Below are 16,360 nucleotides of genomic sequence, written 5' to 3' on the forward strand. Positions count from 1 at the left end.
TTGTGCTACCTCAGCCAGCCACCATGTGACCAGCTGCCTATGACCTGCAGCGTACGTCACGCAGACGGTTTCTCACTAAAACAGGAAACTACTCAGCACAAAGTCAGAGTCACTCAGATGGAACAAGGACTCTGTGTATGCTGTAAAGCTGGCCAACATTTATTAAGGTAAATTTCAAATGAGATCATTTTCAAACATCTGACTCTTTAAAAAGTAAACGTTGCGAATAGAAACGCGGTATCTAGGCAGCAAGTTGATCGCTGTGTGTTTTTCTGTGCGTATCAGTCTTTGCATTGCCCGGGGCATACCTGTTTTTTCCAAAGAAGGGCCTGAGATGTATTAAACATCAAAGAGGCCATGCAGACCTGGGCATCTCTTTGATGTCATCTGTGTCACCTGCTCTCTTTTCTGTACATGTTTATGTGAGTGCATGCTTCGGACCTGTTTAGCATGACGGCATCCTCCAGCGACCCAGCAAACGTTCTATTATAGAGTTATCACAAGCACATCTATGGACACTTACGAGTGTTCATGGCAGCTATAAAATCTATTAATGACAGGCTGTCCTGAGGATAAAGAAGGAAAAGCTCACAAGTATACAAGTATGCAGAGCTTAGGGGCCAACCATGATGTAACACGAGGGTGCACAGAGTAGCAGTTACGGATATGTGCGTGCATGCAAAGTTTTTACACCCGTGCAAACACAATTTTTCTCTCAATGGACATGTCTAATATTGCACAGTTTGCACCAAGGGGTGAAGTGGTTCAAAATAAGTTCTGACACCTTCTTTGAGCGCTGGCCAGACATTTCAGAAGCTTCTGGAGTTCCAGTGAAGCTGTGTTTGTTCAAGGTACTTCATCTTTGTCCACAGATCTAAATTTACAAGACTCAGATCTAGTTCTCCGGGTGGCTTGCATGCATGTGTGCCAACGTGCACACACACTTTGTGATTTGTCCGTCCCTTTAGGACTGTATATTTTTAGAGTGTGGGTAGTATTCTGACCTTTCATTAGATCTATACATAATGCTAAAGGATTTCAGGATGATTGTTGTTTACTCAGGTAACTAGGCTAGTTCATCTTATCACCATGCCTACTTTATATTACTTTACTTTACAAGAAATTAAGACAAGTTCCAGTAAAATAATCTAAAATGATCAGTATTATGATTATAAACAGAAGCTTCATGCACTCTGAGCTGAACAATATGGTCCATTTGAATAAAACTCAGCCTATAGAGCGACAACTCAGCCAATGGAGAGGCTACGATGTCCCGTTGACAGGATCCAATAGCAAGTTGCGTGAGATGGTGATTGTTCAAAAGCTATGCTAGAAGAGGAAAGAGGATCACTGTGTAGTTCACAGTTCAATTGTCTGTAATAAATGAAACAACAGAAGTACATGTTGAGATCCCCAAAGGTCATGGATATTCTTTTCTAACTCTTTTCCGTGAAGCATGGACGATGCTCTCTGGATGGGAAACCAGGTTATAACGTATTCAAAGTGCTTTATGAGAAGGCAAACAAGGAAATTGTCTTTAAACGCATCAGCGAGTGCCGTTATGCGTCTGTACAAATTTTACTGGGAGCAAAGGAGGAAGTGAGGTGACGTTCTTGTGTGGAGAAGAGGCTGGCGTGCGTGAATGGATCAACAAACAGAGAAGACTGCTGCTTGTTCCTCATTTCAATTTAACAGTCAACATGACGATGGTTAATCCCTAACTTTATCCAAGTATTTATTACTGTAGCCATGAAGATAACGGCCTCCAAACCTTAGTGAAGACGTCATTTTAACCCAAATCAGATGTCTTCAAAATCAAATTCAAACTATGCTCTTTAACAACACTTGATTAGGCTGCTTTTGTGCCTAAACCCAACCAAACCCTGAAAATCACAAAACGGATTCATTCCAAATACTGTAACACGTGTGTAACGCGCAGACAACAAAGATGTCTGATCAAAAAACTTATCTAGACAAGATGATTAAAAAATTGGACTTGTAGCAAATGAGTCACTTCACTGTTTCGAATGGAGTTCTTGGTATCAGTCTGGAAGATGTCTCAGCTTTTCCGTACGTCTTTGTCTCTCTTCCACCTGTCCCATCAGAATGGGAATCTGCCAAGCCTGACGACAGGCTGTTCTCCCTCCTGCAGCCTGCCAGGGGATGGGAATACACGCTGAGCTCATCCCTGGGCTGCCTGGCTGGTGGCATCCAACAACATACCTCTTCCAGCTTCACTGCATGCCTCTAGGTCTCCCATTCGAGCCAGTCCTTTTTCCAGCAGCAACTTTTCCATCGGAAATTAATCCCAAGCAATTACAATTTATCGAAATATAATTTAACTAGATTAGTCCTAACCTTCAGCCTCTGTAAATCTCACCTTTATCCCCCTTTCACCTCAGCGTTTAAACAAAGCAACCCCCCTTCAGTACTTCTCTTCTGAGGAGATGGTTGCCAGATTGGACCCCGTACATCAGGGCAAACTTTTCTTCCAACTGACAAGGAGGCACTTGACTCTGTTATTGTTTATGAAGAGAAAGCTGGGGTCAAGTTCACAGGCTGGGAGAGGGAAAGAGAGGGAGAAAGTCTGTTCCAGCTCCAGCCCCAGGAGGGAAAGCATAACTCAGCCGTGTTTGTGCTTCCCTAATACCTTTTGATTTTGCAGAAAATTGTGAGCTAAACTGCAGTGCACAAATATTCTCCAGAGCTTAGCTTCTTTGCCTCACCTCGCGGCCTCTCGCAAACCTGTACCCACTCTGCCCTGTCTGGTCGTGCATGTGCTTCTCTCTGAAAACAAAGACAGTAGCTGCCTGTCTGGCCAGCTCTAAGCAGAAATACAAATGTCTACAAAAGTAGCTTAGCTTTAACACCAGCTTTGGCATAAACACGGGGAACTGTTTTCTCAAGCTTTTGAAGAAGTAACACTTTGCAGCAGCTATTGCTAATTCTAATAGTTTCAATTCCGACAGGGATTTTTCCCGATTTGTTTACGCGTTTGCTAGAATTAATGGGGTCAGCTGAAGCAACTGCGGTATTCCTATTTTCCAACGTCAGAGGCCTACAAATGTTCAGCTCCGGCTGATGAAAACTGAATTTGTGCATGTCAAAAAGTCAAGAAGTGGTTCTTGAGCTTGTGAAAGATCTCTGGATGCTTCCGAGGTCTTTTTATCTGTCAGGAGTGATTTGAGAGGATGACAGGACAACGGCCAAAACCTGAAGACAACACGAACGCACAAACAAACATGGGGATGAAGGTGAGAGTGGTAAACTCCAGACACAGTGTGTGTGTGTGTGTGTGTGTGTGTGTGTGTGTGTGTGTGTGTGTGTGTGTGTGTGTGTGTGTGTGTGTATCCAGCGCTGCCTCAGCACTCTCTGACTTACACATGTGGTTCGTATTTAAGCCGTAGTGCTGTTCCACTGGACGATTTGGCTCTGTTCTTCTAATCGCACATTCCCTGTTTTTCTCCTTCTGCTCGGCTTTAAGTGGAGCAGATTTCATAAATATTTAGGCGTAATATAATAATATGTATAATGACTTCTCTCACTGAACTACTTTATTTATTTATCAGCCTACAAATCATTGTAATTTATAACAATATCTGATAAACGTTTTTCTGGGCTGGAGGTTTATTTTAGTCTCTTTTATGATCGATCTTTCAAAATGAAGTTTTTGAAAAGGGCAGGAACAGCATAATAAGCAACAGGATACAGAAGAAACAGCACAATACTGGGTCACTAAAATTATTAATGACTGACACACAATATGTGTGTTTTTTTTAAAAAATATATAGAAAAACATTTAAAAAAATAGTCTTTAAAATCGAAAACTCCTTTAATAAAAAGTAAAATATTTTTAGGATTGAATTATCTGATTTTACAGGGTTGTAAAACAAATCATTAGTTATAATCATTTCTGTCTGTGGTTACGGATCAACGGCGCACAATAGGACCCTCTCCACCTCAGCATCATCACCACCCCTCCACCCAACACGTACGCACACACACGCGCGCACCTTTCTCCATCCTTTTTAATATCTCTTTCCTCGTCAAACTCTGTAACCCCTTCTTCTGTCCAATGAGCGAGAGGAGCTATCAGCGCGAACCCTCCCTCATGTCTCTCTCTCTTTCTCTCTCTCCCCCCTCTCTCTCAGCTCGGACACTGTCCACCGTGCACTAATAAAGGAGAGATCCGGTGCTAGCATCCGACCCAGCACACAGCCGACAGAACCGCAGTCTCTCGTCTGAAAACACTTGGCTCCAGCGCTGATTCGGACCCTACTTTTGCCCCTGAACCAAGTTAAAAACAAAACAAACAAACAAAACGAAAACAAGGATAAGTGTTTGTGCGGGAACTAACTACCGACACTTGTTGCTCGCCTCTCCAGGTAAACCTCCAGTTGGCATCCAGAAGCTCTCAGTGGAGAGTCTGGTGCGCACATGGCACCGACAACGCGCTCCTCTCTTTGCTGACAGCCGCGCTCCATGAAGCCAAACATTGGATAATGAGGCCTCCCTGCTGCACGGCTACTCTCACACCTCACAATATCAAGTGAAGTTTGGAGTTTCTTCTGAGATTTGATTTTTTTTTTTGTGGTCTTTTTTGGTACATTTGGGCTAAAAAAAAAAAAAAGTGAGGAAAAGTCATGTTGGGGTTAAACAGGATTCCCAGTCTCCGTGCAGCTCAGATTCAGCGCTGTGGTTCGCCGGCGGGAGCTAGACTCTCACCCCGATCTTCTTCATGCCAGAACGCCGGTGCCAGTTCGAGGATTTATTGCGCGTGTCTGTTGTTGCTGCTGCTTGTGACGCCTCGGGTGGACTCCTCATGGTGGTGAGTCTGCATCCATCACACATACTGGCCTACCTGCTACACTGATTTATTTACTACATCATCATCATTATTACGCTAATGATAATTCAGCATAACGATTTTAAATAATACAAATGCCCACAAAATATAACGGATTATTCTAACGAAACTGAAGCTTTAACTCAGCTCTATTTTCTTTCCCTAGAAAACTGTTCAGGGATCCAAAGCGAGATCAACTGTAACTTATGAAGATTATTTTAATCGCTTTTTTTCCGAAAGCAAAAAAGAAACAAAAACCCCCAAAAACCTTCATTCCAGCTAATTTTCCAGCAGCGAACAGAAAAGGCGGTTATGAGGGTTTGGATCAGTTAATTTATTATCGCGGACGCACTGCACAGCTGACAGTGCTTCTCTCATCGGAACTGATGGCAACATTTTAATACTCTCTTTTTCCCTTTCTTTTCTTTTTTTGTTTAGAAAATTTTATGCAGAATCTAAATGTGCTGGGTTGTAGTCGCATATCTGCCACCACAGATTGCGCTCACGACTGATTTTACGAGGTAGTGAGTGTAAAGAAAAACTCTTAATGCGCTTTTCTGTCATCGTCCAATTTAATTCCAACTGACTCGAAAATGAGCAAAGAGCACGACAGGACGTTAAAGTAAGAAAAAGAAAATCGTATGAGTTCATGAGTAAGGTTCAAACTTCTAAAATGCCTTTTCTTCGTGTCGGTGTGCTGGAATAATAATAGAGCGATAAACGTAATTTATGTCGGCGCTGTTGGCTGAGCGCGTGTTCGGCTCAGCTGGAGCCCGCATTGGACGAGGCACAGCAGTCATTAATTCACCAGGTACCACTCACAAACACACATGACTTCACTAAAACACCACCCAAACCAGCCGCGCGGAGCGTAGGCGAACGGGTTAAAAAATATCTCAGTGCCTGCGCACTAACATAAGTGAAAATGTCCATGCCTGTGAGTGTGTTTACAGGAGAAGTGTCTGTGTGTGGGCAGGCGTAGCGATGATGGAATGCCTAATAGTTTGTGTAGATTGAAAGCAGTTATGGGTAGAGGCTTTGACTTGGCATTACTGACTTTGGATGGGATTCAGTGTGTAGGAGATATACTGCTTCCTCTAACTGTTCCTTATATTTATTCATAGATTTATTTGTTTGTTTGTTTTTGGTGGATGGCTGCTGAGTGGTGACATGGACAGATCAGGAGCTGTACCACCTTAGGGTGGGAGCAAAAATGTTACGGGCTGTTGTAGCCACTTCAGAAATGAGCAAAATAATATGTTCGATTTAATAAAATTGCTGTATATGTTCATCCGAAATGAAGACTTTGCTGTATTAATTGGGAGGGGACGATAAAACAGAGATGTGAGTGTGTGTTGCTGACATTCATCCTTTGTGCGTGCCTCTATCAGAAGTTTAACTTGGGTTCCTTATATGTAACAGAAAAGAAAAGTAATTTCATATTTACTTGGTCTGTTTTCTTTTTCTTTTGCATTAGTTACAAGTTCTGTCTGTGTCATTTAAAATCAGAGCCCAGCTCGGTGTCACCATGTCTCCCAGTCGTCTTCCTCTGGTGACCCACAGTGCAGCAAGTTGCTTTAGACCTGTGGATAATGATTTACTATCCTATAAAATCCACAAGTCCTCCTTACTCTCAGAAAGAGGGCGAGAGCGAAGAGAGAAAATTAAGTGTGAATTGCTGCTCTGGCACTTTCCTTTGATGAGCACTCTGTTCTTTTTTCCCTCCCCTCTAATCCCTCTCTGGGGAGTGTAGAGTCTCCAGTCTCCATCCTCTTGCCCGGCCTCATAAAACATGGCCACACAGCTACAGGCTCCCTGGCCTCTCCTCACTGAACCGCCAAAGCCTTGTGACTGCGAAGCTGCAAGAGGTCTCGCGCTCACGCACACACACCGAGAGGCCTATCACAATTAGAGTTTATTCTGGGCAATCTCAATGCACCATTTATCTTGATAGGACATTGTAAAAGTCTGTTTTATTATGGCGAGGGAGAGAGACTGCAAGAGGCATGCAGGGGAACAGTGAGCAAGATGAGAGCAATCAGGCAGAGGACAGAGAGGAATAAAGTGAGTAAATGGGTTCTTAGTTTGACAGGGTTATTGGAGGCCCCAGACGTCCTGCTCTGATTTGTGACAGCATGATTTCAACTATGTCTTTGGGAAACATTTAAACACACGTACACACACAGGTCTTGTGGGGAGAGGTTAAGTGCTTATTTATTTGGAGAGCGGAGTAAATGGTTTCCACTCCCCTCCTACTCGCAAACCTTAAACTGTTAAGTGTAGTGAACTCTGACTTACAGAGGACTGGAACTGCTGCTCACCACCTATAGGTGCGTTTTTCCACTTGTGCCTACATGTTCTCATAAGGGCACCAGGGTTTAGCAATCAGTTACAATATATAATCAATCGCTCTTGCCTGCTTGAGTACGCATGGCCAGGGGATGGTGGATTCAGTTTGAAATAGCTCTAAATGTGTTTGTTTGTTTATCGTAGGTATATCGGCGCACTCGGTGCCCGTGTAATCTGTGACAACATCCCTGGCCTGGTGAACAAGCAGCGGCAGCTTTGCCAACGCCACCCTGACATCATGCAGGCAATTGGGGAGGGAACCAAAGAGTGGATCAGAGAGTGCCAGCACCAGTTCAGACACCATCGATGGAACTGCAGCACACTGGACCGTGACCACACTGTCTTTGGACGTGTCCTGCTGAGGAGTAAGTCTGCGTGTGTGTGGAAAGTAAATGTGATGCCAGAGGGAATGGAGGGTGAAGCCAAGCTCTGACTGTGACTATGGGAATCCTCATTTTCACCTTTCTCGTTCAGTTTTTCTTCCTTTTCTTTCACTTCTCTTTGTTCTCTCTTGCTTTTCCTACTTTACGTATGCTAGTACGCCGTGTTTACAGTCAGTAATGGACTGTTGTAATGCTTATGCCTCATCAATAAACACACACACACATCAAGACGTGGAATTGTCGTCATTTGGTTTTTCAGCCCCTGCCAGAAATTTCAACTTTGCTGCACAGTCATGCATACACACAGGCACAGTCCCATACATATTTTTCTAAGGCAGCGGATGTGTAATTCATCCTCTTGAAGACCTTTACAAGTGAGAACAATCACCTGGTGATTTAGCATTGAAGATTAAATGATACGTTATTCATAATGATTTTCTTTCCCAAATGCTTTCTCAGCACTAAATGACTATTGTTGCATTCTGAATGTAGCATGGGTACAGGTACAAGGAGTGTCACTGTGATGCTAATCCTTCAAATTATATGCATGGATTATGCTTTTTGTTTCACTTTGTTGCATAGAAGGAAATCCTCCATTAGCAGCTGCTCACTGTTGTGTCGGGGCGCAGGTTGCACGAAAAGATGTTTGTCTCCGCGAACTCGGTTTCTGACATCACTGACTTTCCGTGGCCTGCTACTGCTATCCCAAGCATGTGTGGGGGCTGATGATGCATGGAACAAAAAGTAGCAGATATGGAGATAAAGGCTGCATGTGTGTGTGGGGTGGAGAGGAATAAACAGTAATGTAGATGTAAATATTTAGAGAGATATTCTCACTGTCAGACAAACATCGCAGGTTTGAAAGATGACCAGCAGTGCCCTCCCCAGCCCTCTCCCACATACAACCCCGCCCCACCCCCACTGCCCCCATCTCCTCACAGACGAAATGGGACACTCCAGTGAATACAGAGCATGCAGGTTGGATCGCACAAACTCTTCAGGAGCAGGGTGAATGTGAAGTGTCCCACCCTTAGTTAGCTAAAGTGCTGGTATTTTCATTTCGTGAAACTTAATCCTTTGACACATTTTGAGAAGAAGGTCTCGCTTCACTAATGCAGCTAGGTGCTAAAAGCTTGAAATGCAAAAGCGCTTCTGATGAATGCAGTCAGCATTACTGTATCCTAGCTTCTTCCAGGTTATCAGACAAATGCAAGCATCTTTAAAAGGAGGGCGCACGCGGTGGTTCAGCTAAAGATATGAAGTGCAAATCAAACATGAACATGAGAAATAAACCTGAGCGCTTTTCTAGCCTGAGTGCGTTGGATCAAAATGCAGATGTCTCAATTACGGTTTATACTTCCAGGAGCTGAATGTTCTAAGATGATGCTCACTGAGTCCATCCAACTAATGATTTTTGGATTTCTGTTAAATGCCACTTGTTTTCTCAGGGCGAGATTGTGAAATCATTAGGGCTTTTATCTTTATCGACTTTCATGGCTAATTTCTGTTTAAATATCCTGACCTGGGCAAACTGACAGACCAAATAGCCAAGTTATTGCTTGTGAAATTCACTAGCAGCCAGTTTTAAAAATAGAGATTAACGACCTCATTTCAGTTTCACTTCAGGTTCTCCCGTTTGCTTTGAACTTTGAGCACAGAGACACCAAATAAAAATGGTTTTTATCCCGTCGATAAACTGTCTAAAAATGAAGAAGCTCCTTGCCTCTTGCTGCCATGTTTTTTGGATTGTTCATTCCCGGAGGTGCTGCAAAAAGCAACTGTGACCAAACACTATATCTAATTCTCTCTGTGTCTTTGGCCAAACAAAAGATGAGTCATATTCTAAAGAACGAAAGAGACCAGAAAAGAACAGATGAGCAGAGCAATGGTAGATAATGCTGTCATGACATCACCCTGGCGCTGATTAATGGGGTATCACTGTGTCTGTATTCAAACAATTTATGTGAGCAGAGGAGAGCCCCACAGCTAGGATTATTTCCATGATAATATTTAAACAGAGCTGGTGTATACTCTACTTCAAGCCTGATATGCCCTGTCAGCTGCACCTTCAGTGTCCTCATACCTAGGCCCTGTCATAGCATTATGTATATTTGTGTATGCATGATAACATGTGGGCTGCAAAGTCTTTGGAACTCAGAGAATCTATTGCATGGCATGGTATGAGTAACTGCAGTTTCCATATTCAGAAACGGATTATGTTATTCTAACCTCTACCCCCATCTAACCTCTGTTTCTCATTTGGCTTTTCTGCTTTTACTCTCAGGCAGCCGTGAAGCAGCATTCGTCTATGCCATCTCCTCAGCAGGAGTAGTCTACGCGCTCACTCGAGCCTGCAGCCAGGGGGAGCTGAGGACGTGCAACTGCGACCCACACAAACGCGGACGAGATAAAGACGATAGAGGAGAATTTGACTGGGGTGGCTGTAGCGATAACATCAACTACGGGATAAAATTTTCCAAAACCTTCATAGATGCCAAAGAGAGAACGGTCCGAGATGCTCGGGCACTCATGAACCTACACAACAACCGCTGTGGCAGAACAGTAAGTGTGTGACTGCTATGCATTGAGACACACTGAACATAAGGAACCCCTGATGTGGATGTTTCAAGCGTACATTTAACAACATTTAAAAGCAAACAGACACTTTCAGTTTTATATTCGCGAACTGGATAATCATCAGTGGCTTTCACAGTTACATTGTTACTGAATCTACATGTGAAAACTATGGTGGCCCTGAAAGGTTAAAAACACTGCTGATTAAGAAAACAGGAGCAAAATAGAAAAATGCTGCAAAAGCACAAATAAACATATTAAAGTTCAATAAAACACAATGGAAAAAAAATCTCACAAAAACAACCCAAAGAGGGAACTCAGAACTTGCATGTCAGAATTCAGGAGTGACTTCACTCCCGAGTTAGCGCGTTACAGCGCTAATGGTAAATGGCCTGTATTTGTATAGAGCTTTTACTAGTCCCCCCTAGGGACCCCAAAGCACACACACATTCACACACTGGTGGAGGCAGCTACAGTTGTAGCCACAGCTGCCCTGGAGCAGACTGACAGAGGCGAGGCTGCCATATCGCGCCATCGGCCCTTCTGGCCAACACCAGTAGGCGATAGGTGAAGCGTCTTGCCCAAGGACACAACGACCGAGACTGAACGAGCCGGGGCTCGAACCGGCGACCTTCCGATTACAAGGCAAACTCCCAACTCTTGAGCCACGAGCGCCCCGTGGTAAAGTCTTAAAAGTGAAAACAGGATTTGTTTTGGTTATTAGCAGGATAGAACCAGTCATGTACAGCCAGCAATGCAGCATATTTGCTCTTTTCCACTTAAAAGCACGGCTGCAGCACCTTCATGCATAGAGCCTGGTCAGTGCTCTGTGTATGGCTTATTTAGCAACTCACAAATACACAACAGTTGCAAGTTTTAGAGTTTTAGTACTGTTTACATTCACTTGGACTGTTGGGACTTAGGGTTGGTGGGGGTGTTCCAGATTAAGATTTTGACATCTTATATAATCTGGAAGAGCACAACAACAAATCAATAATTGTATAACATTTACACACAGTCTTATTAGAGTCTAGTGAATAAAACACACGTTACCCTGCATTTCTTTTTCTCCCTCACTACTCCAAACATTCTGTCTCAGTGCGATCCTTCACATGTTTTGGTTTTTGTCACTTCTGCAGCTGTTTCGTCACATTAATGTCTCTCAAAAACACTTCCATTGTGTTTTGTGTGTTTTTGCTGTTTTTTTCTTAAATTGCAGTGTGGTTGACCTCTCAGGGCCACCGTAGAAACCATCTAGGCAGAGATGAAAACGGTGTTGTCTTTAATTCTAATCCGATGTGAATCGGATTCATTACAAAATTCAGTAGAACATCTCTTTCTGGAAATGGCATCCAGCCCCATGGTAATTTGCTGATGGCAGTGACGTTGGGAAATTCAGTAAAAAACAAGCTAATTAACTCAAAATCTGAGCTAACAAAGCGAAAACTACCCACAAGACATTGGGTGTAGTAAGAGGTGCATTTAATGAGGAAATATGTCATAATTTGCATAAAAGAAAATTATAAATAAAAAATCCTGCAGTGGTGCTGCATTCTGAGAATTTGCAAAATCTCCTTCACTTAGGCGGTGAAGCGCTTCATGAAGCTGGAGTGTAAATGTCACGGAGTGAGCGGCTCTTGTACGCTACGGACATGCTGGAATGCTATGTCAGACTTCAGGAAGACGGGTGACTACCTGAGGAGAAAATACAACGGGGCTATCGAGGTGATGATGAATCAAGATGGGACAGGTCTCACTGTAGCTAACAAGGACTTCAGGAAGCCTACCAAAAATGACCTGGTGTACTTTGAGAGCTCCCCGGATTACTGCCTGCAGGACAAAGCAGCAGGTAAGACGGCAGAACTGAAAGACGGGGAAGCATTTTCTCATGGATGTTGATGGATTGCCCCGACTGTGTTATGTTTTAGTGGTGTTATGTGTATGCTGTGTGTATACTCATGCATGACTAGTGTGTTTGTGTGTGTCCGTGTGTGTGTGTGTGTAATGGTAGTCAGATAACACAGCCTGTGTGATGTCTGTGGAAGCTAATATCCTTGTACCCTGGGGAAACAGCCGTTGACGGCCGTGACCACCTGACCTCTGTCAGTCTCTGTCAACGCACACACACATATACACATGACCCCATGGTCCGGGGATGTCTTCATCAACCTTTGCACAATGCACCTGATCATTTATGTCCGTTTCTGATTGGCTCTTTGATGGATGCATTACTATCAGACAGTTTTTGGGGCACTGACATCAATGCCCGCATCACCGAGAAGCTCTTCCCAGTTCTCCCTCACCCTTGCTCCCTTTGTCTGCCTTTTCCTTTGCCCCTCATCTGTCCTCCCCCTCTTTCTCACCTTCCCAGTGGAATCCACAGCCTAGGGACACAAGCAGCTAATTTAATTTCTGTCTGTCACAGTCTCTCTCCCTCTCTGTCTGTCTGAACTAAGCATAGCTGGAGGCCAAAGTGGGCCTCAGAGTGTGAGAGCCTGTCTGTCTGTCACGCTCCACTGTCCATTTAACCCGCACACACACACCCATACACACACATAGGGTGGCTTCAAAGGGAGCAGTGGCTTGGGAAAGGCAGTGTAACTATAGGCCACTCTACCAACACCGCATAGTTGTGTGTGTGGGTTTGTTGTTCTACGGGCAGCTTGTTGTGATAGGTAGCAGTTCAAACAGGGAGCTTCTCACACCAAACATGAGCGCTAATCTCGTTTGGGGTGACTTTCACATAAGACACAGACGATATGAAACGGCAACGCTACGATACATTCACTATTGGCCAACACGTTGCACTGATCAAACCTCTGACTTCTGTTGCAGAAATTAAAAAAAAGATTATTATTTGTATTACAGTGATTGCAAAGGCAAAGATAAACGTGTTTATGGGACGTACTTAAAGATGGTGAATTTTTAAAAAAAGTAAATTGTTGTACTTACATATTTCTGTTTTTAGCAGCCAGAGTACCTATCTTCTGATCATATCTTATTGTATTTCATTTTTGTTTTATAATTCAGACATGCAGCTCTGCCTCTTTGTTGCGCAGCCACGTTTCTAATAAAGATTTTGGTTGCTTGAAAAACAAGACAAAGATATTTATCAGATGTTCAACACATTGGATCCAGGTGTGCTCCTGCAGGGCTGACGTTACCTGCTTGCCTCCGTGTTTATCCTTGTGCCAGAATCACTTCATACCTTCTATGGCACAATTTTCATCCTCTTTATACTTCCCAAAGACAGTTTGCTTTGGCAGGTGATTGGTCAGCCATCGGGAGACGTGACCTAACTGCTACATGCTCTTCCTAATGTTTTTCCCCGTTGTCTCGGTCTCGTTATGTCTTGCCACCTGATGGAAAGTATCTGGCGAGAGGGCTGCTGGGTGTGCTAAACTGTGTGTGCTTGAGAAATGTCTCTTTTTTTAAAAAAACCAAAAAAAAAACCAAGATGCTAAAGGTTTAATTTTATGTTTGCAATATATTTAAAAACAACCTGGATAAGAGTCATGTTTACCACTGTGTTATTTCACCTCTTCTTCTAGCAACACTGTAAATGTTTGGGAGCTAAGCAGACTGCTGCAGATCTAAAATGTTTTCCCATTCTTGTTAGATATCAAGGCCTCCTTTGCATCATTTTATAATGCGCTGAATGTTTTCTGCACTGCAGGCAGCCTGGTGGGGCCGTGCTGCAGTAATACATGCAGGATGTGGTTTGCTGTTGTCTTCCTGAAATAAGCAAGTCATTGCCTGAAAAAGACTTAATTTGGACAGCAGCCTATGTTACTCAAAAACCTGCAATATTCTTTTATATATATATATATATATTTTATAAGCTCTAAATTATGTATTCATTAAAAAAACATACACAATGTCTTAACTTTTTAGGAAATTAGGTTTTACTTCTGCTGACAGCTACTAACAAAAGGAGCCAATGCGTAAATGCAGCCATGTTGCGACCAGATGAATTTCAGATATGAAAATAGGAGGGGAAGACAAAAAAGAGTGTAGATAAGGATGACTGAATTATGATCAATCTAAATAATTCAGAACACTTTTAGTGTATGGTATTTTATGCACAAGTTGAGACCTGTAAATCATCAGCGTGACTCTATCGATATCAGCCTTGTGTTTAGAGCTGAGTAAGTAGCAGAGAAGTGAAACGGGACCAGTAAATTCTGTTTTGCCATTCTGTTGCAGGTTCCCTGGGCACAGCCGGACGGGTCTGCAATAAGACATCGCGCGGCACAGACGGCTGTGAGGTCATGTGCTGTGGGCGTGGCTACGACACCACGAGAGTCAAGCAAATCACCAAGTGCGAGTGCAAGTTCAAGTGGTGCTGCTCTGTGGAGTGTAAGGACTGTGAGGAAGCTGTAGACATACACACGTGCAAGGCTCCCAAACGAGCTGAATGGCTGGACCAGACCTGAGGACACGCCCCCTACGCTCCCTGCAAAGCAACCCCGCCCCTTTCCCCTGTGCAGGATATCCTGTGGAACACGGCATTCTGGGAAAGTTTGTCCAAAAGTGCTCTGGATCTCCGCCTTCCCCTTTCCCGCAACCTCGACTCAATGCATGGCTTTTCTCCCCGTCTCTGTGAAAGCACTAGAATTCAGTACCCGTCAATATGAATTAATACCCATTAGCCCCTGTTTGTGAAAGGCCCTGAGACTGAACTGCTGGGATCAGATGAACAGTGATACCACCTTTGGGGTTCAGGTGGGTTAGGCTTTCACTGAAGACTCAGTTGTTGGGTTGAAATGGTTTGCTGCTTTCATGATGCTTTAAAGACGAATTTTGACATTAACTGAGCCTTCAGACATATCCAGTATTATTACAACAACATCATATACTCACATAACGTTGCTTCGTTTTGGGGGAAACACACTTTTACCTAAAAAAGAAAACGAAAAAAAGAATACTAGGTTGGACTTGGTAAGTGCAATTTGAGTGGACATCTGAGTGTAAGTTTGGCTGTGTGCGGCCAAGCAGTCCAAACAGAGGACTAACAGACGACGGAGACACAGACATTGTGTTATTGGAACTTTGAATGCGACTGCGAAAACAAAAAAACAGAAGAAGAAGGAAAAAAAGCTGTTTAAAGCGATTTATTTAAGCTGTAAAGTGCTGTTTGGTTTCTCTTTCGAGGAAGACGCTGCACTACATTGGCTGACAAAAGGAGAGAGAAGAGCACTCCCATTACTGTGATTATCTGGTGTGCTCCAGTTTTCAGCTTGCTGCTGAGAAGAAGATGAAGAAAACCGAGGCCTTGATGGCTGTTCAGTCACACCAAACCATAACATCAGACAGATTTCACTTCTTTGCTCTTCATCTTGCTTGTATAACATTGTGTATATTGCCTTATCTAAGCAGATGTTCATATGAAATATATGGTGCATTAGTCTGACACTGGAATCCTGGTTTTTTGTTCAGATGAGCATATTGAGGCTGCAGAGCCAGTCTGTAAACATTACATGCTGTCATAACGTGCCGTGTTATTGCACACACACACACACACACACACACACACACACACACACACACACACACACACACACACACACAATGGAGCACTAATAATGCAATCTATGTCAGTACAAAGGCTGATTCTGTGTGGGTTGGGGAGGGTGTGTGATATCAGTCAAGGGGAGGGAAGTGTTTGATTAAAGGCCCAGCTTAAACCCCAACCCCTGCTGGCCCTATCCCACCCTGCGCTATGTGGAATTCCAGGTGGGTCCCAGGCTAATGACTAGATGGCTGTAATTACCCGGGGCTGTTGATAGCTGGTGATTGGACATGGTTGTGCCACAGAGGACCTAGTGTGGGCTCCTGCTGGGACCACATTTAATCAAAGGCTTCTTGGCCGGCTTATCAAAGGGAATACTTTTCCAGCAATCTTCTTTGCTTCAGCCCCCTCAGCTCCCCAGACTCTGTCCAGTTCAGTCTCAGTTATATTAGAGAGTCCAGAGACTCCCGATAAGATGTACGGGATATCACATACAAGAACAAAAAGACCTGACAGATAAAGCTTTGAACTGCTGCTTCTTCACCACAGCTAAAATTTGTCTTATTACAATTTTTTGATGCAAGGTTGTAATACCTGAAGCTGTTTCAGAAACCATCCGTTCTTCTCCTCAGCCCGGAGAGATCATCTCTGGGCTCTCTGCATCTGCAGGCTGTGGTCTGGAGACCACAGTGGTCT

The 16,360-nt window shown here is 43.6% G+C and overlaps 1 protein-coding gene across 1 annotated transcript; it reads left to right on the forward strand.

Annotated features, from left to right (window-relative positions):
* Window positions 1-4,643: 4,643 nt before the first annotated feature.
* LOC146610234 (protein Wnt-2b-A) lies at window positions 4,644-14,588 on the forward strand. Its single transcript, XM_085344674.1, has 5 exons — window positions 4,644-4,828; window positions 7,340-7,560; window positions 9,863-10,140; window positions 11,737-12,001; window positions 14,359-14,588. The coding sequence occupies exons 1-5, from the start codon at window positions 4,644-4,646 to the stop codon at window positions 14,586-14,588; spliced, it is 1,179 nt and encodes a 392-aa protein (XP_085200800.1).
* Window positions 14,589-16,360: the final 1,772 nt, after the last annotated feature.

This window comes from Diplotaxodon limnothrissa, linkage group LG20, assembly GCF_057381915.1.
Source record: "Diplotaxodon limnothrissa isolate DT_005_m linkage group LG20, D_limnothrissa_male_GT1.1, whole genome shotgun sequence".
Taxonomy (NCBI): Eukaryota; Metazoa; Chordata; class Actinopteri; order Cichliformes; family Cichlidae; genus Diplotaxodon; species Diplotaxodon limnothrissa.